General features: G+C 44.0%; 3 protein-coding genes across 3 annotated transcripts; 2 read left to right on the top strand and 1 right to left on the bottom strand.

Annotated features, from left to right (window-relative positions):
* Positions 1-1,312: 1,312 nt before the first annotated feature.
* EAE97_007095 (uncharacterized protein) lies at positions 1,313-2,108 on the top strand (the record flags this gene model as incomplete). The annotated part of the gene is made up of 4 exons (XM_038877609.1): positions 1,313-1,625; positions 1,685-1,813; positions 1,876-1,994; positions 2,052-2,108. The coding sequence occupies 4 exons, from the start codon at positions 1,313-1,315 to the stop codon at positions 2,106-2,108; spliced, it is 618 nt and encodes a 205-aa protein (XP_038731799.1).
* Positions 2,109-3,168: 1,060 nt separating this feature from the next.
* EAE97_007094 (uncharacterized protein) lies at positions 3,169-5,199 on the top strand (the record flags this gene model as incomplete). Its single annotated transcript, XM_038877608.1, has 3 exons — positions 3,169-3,335; positions 3,385-3,754; positions 3,808-5,199. The coding sequence occupies 3 exons, from the start codon at positions 3,169-3,171 to the stop codon at positions 5,197-5,199; spliced, it is 1,929 nt and encodes a 642-aa protein (XP_038731798.1).
* A 643-nt stretch (positions 5,200-5,842) lies between these two features.
* On the bottom strand, positions 5,843-7,036 carry EAE97_007093 (uncharacterized protein; the record flags this gene model as incomplete). Its single annotated transcript, XM_038877607.1, has 3 exons — positions 5,843-6,200; positions 6,257-6,717; positions 6,773-7,036. 3 exons carry the CDS (start codon positions 7,034-7,036, stop codon positions 5,843-5,845), a joined length of 1,083 nt encoding a protein of 360 aa, XP_038731797.1.
* Positions 7,037-7,684: the final 648 nt, after the last annotated feature.

Genomic DNA, 7,684 nt, shown 5'->3' with positions numbered 1-7,684 from the left:
CTTGAAGATGGAATGAAATTCGGGCGAGTTTCTTTTGAATTTGGATTGGGAGAATTCGGATGTATTTCAATGGATTTTCACGAATTAGATAGTATAGATTTCTATATCCCTATCCGAAGTCGAGATTATTTTGTAATCAAATGGTTATTTACCTCTCTTTCTTCTTTGTCGTTCGAAAGATATACTACTGTTGTACTCTTTAAGTAACCACAGCAGGTGCGAGCGATTGGGTGTAGATTTGCGGTCAATGAGTGGATTCAAGAGGGAGTGGTGAATCGAATAGAAAGAGAGACAGATTTGAAAGATTGTATTTCAAGGTATTTGAGTAACGATTTGGAGTGAGAAATATAGAGATCTTATGATTTTGGTTTGGAATTGAGTTGCACAAGAGAATATTCCTTGGAGGGGAAAAGGGTATTATGAACAGCTCAGAATGACCGATAGCGTTAATGGGTGTGTTAAAGGTATGGGTATGGTGGGGTACACTTTTTCGCTTGCTTGGCTGGGCTCAATTGCAGAATTTCGAAATCCAGACCTTTTTGCAAGAGGGAGAAAAAAATCTGACGGAACAGCTGAACAAGATTCAGATTGAAGAGTCAAGATCAAAATTCAATATCAAGAAGAAGAAGCAGAAGTCGGGAAGTGAAGTAGGAAAGACACTATCGAGGGTATCAAGGTATACTATATCATTCTAATCAATGTACGTATAAATATATACTTACATATACTTACATCTCTCTCCGTTGAGTGGTTGCCTTTCTGTATCCCCCCTTATCAAACTGGCACAGAACTACCAAGGGATATGTATCTGTCTAACCTTGTATCCTTTCTTCCCTTCTTCCCTTTGCCCCTTGTAAGCCACGCATACATCCTCTTTCTACTGCCGTGTATTTACGGAGTAGATGCGCAAAGATCAACCTGAGGACTCAAGGAAAAGGTTAATTCGATTGGCTTTCAAAGTTCTCAACAGACAATCACGAGATCAATTTCATTCAGATCCCCGCACATCTTTGCATTCTTTTATCTTTTTTCCAAAGTTTGGAAAAAGCTCCTCGCACAAGGGGTAGTCTCCTGTTACCACGAGTCAGAGTCCAATAACCATATACGATCATCGATCATTTAGCCATCCCTTGGGACTCTTTACCCCGCAACAAACCAAAACTTATTTCACCTGAGCCACCATCTACTGGGGATTATTTCCGATTCATTGCTCTGCTTTTAACCCTTGCACAATTTCCTATTGGTCTCTCCTGTTAATCAAGCATCAAGCTTGAAATCTACATCAGTATCCAGCTAAGATATCTATCTAAAGATGACCCAAAAAACCTACATCGTCGAGCACCTCGATGACGAACTTGGACCGTGGTCTGAGCTTGAATATATCACCATAGCCAAAGAGTCCAATCAGGCGGGTGCAAAATTTTGCCTGTCGTCAATTCCTCCCACCTTGAACATACCCGAGGTCTTAAAGGCCGTGCCGGGTTTCACTGCAGATGGCCGGAGTGTCGAAACCTTATATGTCGAAAACAAGTCTCGTGTGTGCTTGCTTGATCCAGCAGCCACCAAGGAATTGAGTCCAGAAGATGGCGACCTGTTTGACGTTTTCCTTTTTGGCGGAATCTTAGGTTGGTACACAACAGTTGCCTTATCTACATAAAGTAGTTGCTAATATGCTGTGCTCTAGGAGATGATCCACCTAGAGATCGAACTTCTGAACTGCGAAAGAAAGGCTTCGAAGGCCGTCGCCTTGGCCCCATCCAATTGACAACTGATACTGCAGTTCGTTGTACAAGAATGGTCACTCAAGATAAAAGTCAGTCAGCTGATTCGGCCTGCCCTCCATCACTCAGACGCTATATGCTGACTTTTTTGTAGTTCCGTTGGACAAGATTCCTTACGTTGACTACCCAGAACTTCGGGTCAACAAGAATGAAAGTACAGAAATGCCTTTTCGTTACGTGAAGGACGCCGAGGGAAAACCCATCATGCCAGAGGTAAGCTCACAATTCTTGACATAGCTTACCTACGTGTCGAATTAATCAAATACATAGGGGATGGTTGAACTTATTAAGAAAGACACGGAAAAGGGATTTGGTGACATGTTTTAGGAGATTGTACAATGGAAGCTCCGTGAGATATCTGACTATGAACAACATTAGCACATGGTAGCAAAGTGTTATGGTATGCCGCCGCGTTATTTTCATAGCTCCAAGTGAACATCAGGAGTCTAGAGGCCAATATGAGATCGTTCCCATCAAATGTCGTTCCGCAGTTCTAGAACCTAGCTCACTTGAGCTTTGGAAACATTGAGCAGGCGAACACGTTTCGCCAAGAGACTGAACATAGGGGTGTAAATAATCATAAGAAATGATAGAAATACAGGCATTAGCATCTTTGGACTACAATTAGCAATTGAGTTTTCCCCTCTACCAAAGTATAGACAATGTTGGGCTTCAGAGGGTTCTTCTAGACCAAAATTAACTTCTTATGCCTACAATTTCTTTTTAGCTTCTGGAGGTCCAGGTCATGTCGCAGCGGCCTAGGACCATAGTACATCAATATGCGAAACACTCTTATTCATAGGTGGATCTTTTCAAAGACAATGAATTCGAGCAAGGGGAGTCCGAGAACGGGTCACAATAAGTGAATAGTTAAAGGATTTTCCTTTGTGAATTCGGCGACGACCGAAAACTTTCGGAAAAATCATACTGCACCATGATAAGTAGATTGCTTCACAATAGCTGTTGTACCTTGAGCTCTTAAATATGATAAATGCAATTTCACATTTCCTCAAGATACGCATAGATTTCGTAATCAACTCCACTCACAATCTATTCTTGAGCATTCCGAACCTGTCACAGTGTTTCACATCGCTAGGGTCCAATAGCGGGTAAAGGAATCTAGCGATATAGAGTGTCCCTAACAATCATTCCTGTATCAGTATTAAGTAACAACAAAGCCGCGAATCCCCCAAAAGCAGATCAATATCAACTGTGTCCACATTCTGACACACTTTAAAAATTTATCTTTCTCATCTCAATACCATCGGCGGATGACAGGATATCGGTAATTCGCGACTACGCGACTCCTATACACACCCCTTTGAGATACCCTTTTCTGGGTTGTCTGTTACGAATTGGAACAAACACCAAGGGCTGAATATTGACAATGCGGTCTCTCACTTCCAGGACCAGTTCGGCCTTACTGACAGTATGGGGGCTATTATCCATATCGTTGATGCCCTCGCTGGGTCAGGCAGATAAAACTGCTGGAGATTATTTTGTCCATTCGCTGCCGGGCGCTCCGCCTGGACCCTTACTCAAGATGCATGCTGGGTAAGTTACATTCTCCATATCAAAGATAAAGCTAACATGAGGCTTGCAGACACATCGAAGTCACCCCTGACCATCACGGAAACATGTTCTTTTGGCATTTTCAGAATAGACACATTGCGAACAAACAGCGCACTGTGATTTGGCTGAATGGAGGTCCAGGTTGCAGTTCGGAAGATGGAGCTTTGATGGAAATAGGTCCTTATAGAGTAAAAGATGGATCCAATGGACCAAAACTTGAATACAATCCAGGTTCTTGGGATGAATTTGCGAATGTTATGTTCGTAGACAATCCAGTAGGAACAGGATTTAGTTTCGTGGACTCGGACAGCTACGTTCATGATTTGCCCGAGATGGCGGATCAATTCGTCCAATTCTTGGAGAAATGGTTTGCGCTATTCCCCGAGTATGAGCATGACGATGTGAGTATAATCCCGTCCAATTGTTATTATACGGATCACTAACTATTTCAAAGCTATACATTGCGGGAGAATCTTATGCTGGACAACATATTCCCTACATTACAAAAGCTATTCTGGAACGAAACAAGAAACCTGACACAAAACATCCGTGGCCAATGAAAGGAATGCTAATTGGAAATGGATGGATTTCGCCGGCTGAACAATACATGGCCTATCTTCCATTCGCATATGAGAAGGGGCTAGTCAAGAAGGATAGCGAAAAGGCAAAGAAATTGGAGTCCCAACAAGCCATTTGCACCAAATTATTGAATGAGAACGGCGGAAGAGACAGGGTCGATAACGGCCAGTGCGAACAGATTTTACAAGAAATTTTGTCGACCACTCAAACCAAGGGCTCAGATGGCAATATGCAATGCTACAACATGTATGATGTGAGGTTGAAGGACTCCTACCCAAGTTGTGGTATGAACTGGCCTCCCGATTTGGTCAATGTTACACCTTACCTCCGCCGAACGGACGTGGTTGCAGCTCTGCATATTTCACCTGAAAAAAGGACTGGATGGACTGAATGTAATGGTGCTGTTGGCAGCGCTTTCAGAGCTACACACTCAAAACCTTCCATTCAGATTTTACCAGACCTTCTCAAAGAAGTCCCTACCATACTATTTTCCGGTGCTGAGGATTTGATTTGCAATCACATAGGCACTGAAGAAATGATCAGCAATATGGAGTGGAACGGTGGCAAAGGATTCGAACTTGGATCCGGAACATGGGCGCCACGTCGGGATTGGGAATTCGAAGGCGAGGCAGCGGGTTTCTGGCAAGAGGCTCGCAATTTGACCTACGTCCTGTTCTACAATTCATCTCACATGGTACCCTTCGATTATGCACGACGTACCCGAGATATGCTTGACAGGTTTATGCAAGTAGATATTGCTAGCATTGGTGGCGCTCCAACCGATAGTCGTATCGACGGCGAGAAGGGTCTGGAGACATCTGTTGGCGGTCATCCTAATAGTACTGCTGCTACTCAAGCCGAAGAAGAACGCTTGGAGGCCGCGAAATGGAACGCTTATTACAAATCTGGTGAGATTGTCCTAGTGATCGTCATTATCGCAGCTTCGGCATGGGGCTATTACATCTGGCGTGAACGACGCCAACGCGCTGGTTACGCTGGAATTTTCGGGGGTGACACTCCTATGGCTTTGGCGGGCGCGAGAAGTGGTCCTAGAGGCGCAGCAGGTCTTGAAAATTTCCGCAATAAACGAATGGCGAGAGATGTGGAGGCAGCGGACTTTGATGAAAGTGAATTGGATGAACTACACGTGAAGTCACCTACGGACGACATGGATAGAGATAGATATAGCGTTGGAAGTGCAAGTGATGATGAAGGCACCACAAGAAGAAATGGAAATGGCAAGGGCAAAGAAAAGAGTTACTCATAGTCTAATGCACTGCACGTATGACGAGTTGGAGGATTGGCAAGTCAGAATTTTCTTTAATCCGTATGAGCATTAGTATGGGCGCCTTTTGGGATTTGGGCAATCGACGCGCTGGGTATGTTACTATCACTATTTTAGACTTGGTTCGATTGGACTGCACTGTGGGAACTGCGGGAGTTCAAATGGAAATGGAAATGAATGCAGTGATGCATTGATGTAATGTAAGACATTCGGTTCTATCGCACTCGTGTATCGTGTATCGTGTCACTGAATTTTAGGAGTGCATAAATGTGAGATGTGTTATATGGTTGACTTCGAACTCGCTTCATATCATTACTACCTATATGACCTAATTTTGGAATCCTATTGATCGCCCTGTGACCGCCTTAAACTCCTCTGTAATAACTTCATCTTCTTGTATAACTGTGGCATCCAGCTCTCCCATCCCTTGCTCGATTAGGTCCTAGTTTTGAAACGCTCGGTCCAGGACTACATCTATGCCTTCTTCAACCCGATTCAATTCATATGCCATCTTATAGGATCAGAGATGCCTTCAGGCCTGGAATTCTCGCCCATATATCTTTACTTGTCATTCGCCAATTTTCCATCTCGAAATTCTCGTAGTGTAATCTCATCTCATCTCCATCTACCTCTTCTTGACACTTGGTCTAGGCTTGCACTCATCCGCGTTTACTGGATGTAACATAATCTTATTTGGGTATTGTGGCGTGTTGCTTGCATAGCCCTTACTCCAATCGTAGCTAACGGCGTAGGCAAAAATGTTTCCGGTGTGGTTAAAGGCTGTAGCTGAGATGGTTCCCCCGACGGTTGGGTATCCCTTCAATCTATGCTTGGCAATTCCGTCCCAGAAATGGAACGTACCGTCGGACCCAGCAGTGCTGAAAGTACCGTGGATAGGGTGGAAGGATATCGCGTTTACGGAGTAGACGTTGGTCATATTGTTTGAGGGTGGGTCGCGGTGACATTTGAAAGAGAAATTCATACTTTGATAGATTAGTGAGGGGTCTTGAAAAATGCATTCTGGGGAAAGATTGCATACGTGGCGTCCTTGTCTTCAACATATTGAATGGCACATCTTCCTTCAATACTACCAACTGCGAAACCAGAAGCATCGGGAAATAAGCTAATGACTCTAGTTTGCCATTTCAACGGACTTTGAATGGTCTTCTTAATCTTATCTGGCATGTTCAAATCGATGATATTGATATATCGGTCTGCGGTTCCAACAACCAAAACATTCTTCTGGACATCTAAGGTATAGACTTTATGGTTCATGTTCACCGAAACGACCGGATTAGGAGTCCTCAAATCCCAATACTTAATGGTATTATCCCAAGATCCGGTCACGAGCATCTCCCCGTTTGTTTGAGGGGCAGTGAAGAATCTCGCGGATTTTATAGGTTGATCATGCGCGGCGACTTGCGATACTGTTTGATTGCTTTCAAGATCCATAACACGCGCGGTTTTGTCGGCTCCGGCTCCAACTACTTTCTTTCCATCCTGTTCGAGTTCATCAGTATGCTTTCTGATAAACTCAGCTAAAACGTATACATACCTTTGACCAGTGACAGCTAAAGACCGGCCCTTCGAAATCAAATAATGCCCTGCCTTCACTCTGCCCGCTCGACAAGATCTCGTAGATCCTCACTTTCTTATCCCATGATGCGACCGCTAAATGTTCGGAAACCGGTGAAAAGGCAAGATCGGAAATACTGTCCTCGGGAGGATTATTGAGAGGGATATCTTTCGAAAGATCACCGAGAGTATTGGCCGCGCTCGTCGAGGTTGTGGTAGCCGCAGAACCAAATAATCCCGCCATGTTTGCTTATAGATATCTGCAAAACCGACTCAGTAGTATGCGCCGTCTCGAGAAAGGAAGCTTTTTCGCGTCGTTTCGCGTTCGTTGGCGTTGGTCGTCGAACAATTTCAATTTCACCTGTTTTGCGTGCACGTAATTAAAAAACGACGGCTTCTCCAGGCATCGAAAGCTCATGTTGAAAATCCGCGCTAATGATGTTAGCCAGCTGCACACTAGCGGCCGCACAAAACTTCCCATCCACTACAAATTTTGAATTTTCAACCGGAAATTCTCTCTTCTCTTTTTCTTCTACAACTTCTCGCTCAAAGAATCGCATTCGAAGCACACAAACAGAAATATCTTCATCGATGTTTCAATCTACTCTTATGCTTTGGGAGAAAGTCCCCGGACACCCTTCTTTCTAAAAGTTAGGATTGCGGAAACGCGCCGCCATAGAAGCACTTGCGGCTTCTCTTCTACCAATTCTTTACCTTCAATTTCATCCATCCTTCTGCCGCTATTACTGTTGCCACGAGGCTTCTTGAAAATTGGATTCGGAGCATAGGAGACCACATGGATGAAGATATGAGTCCGAGCTCCTGTGTAATGTTTCTGATTGGCTTGAAGAACAGTGGTGATGAGAGGTAGAAGACATGTTCCTGATTGTGG

The sequence above is a fragment of the Botrytis byssoidea genome, assembly GCF_014898295.1.
Source record: "Botrytis byssoidea strain MUCL 94 chromosome Unknown BBYS_013, whole genome shotgun sequence".
In the NCBI taxonomy this organism is placed as follows: domain Eukaryota; kingdom Fungi; phylum Ascomycota; class Leotiomycetes; order Helotiales; family Sclerotiniaceae; genus Botrytis; species Botrytis byssoidea.
This window is presented reverse-complemented; position numbering and strand designations above follow the sequence as displayed.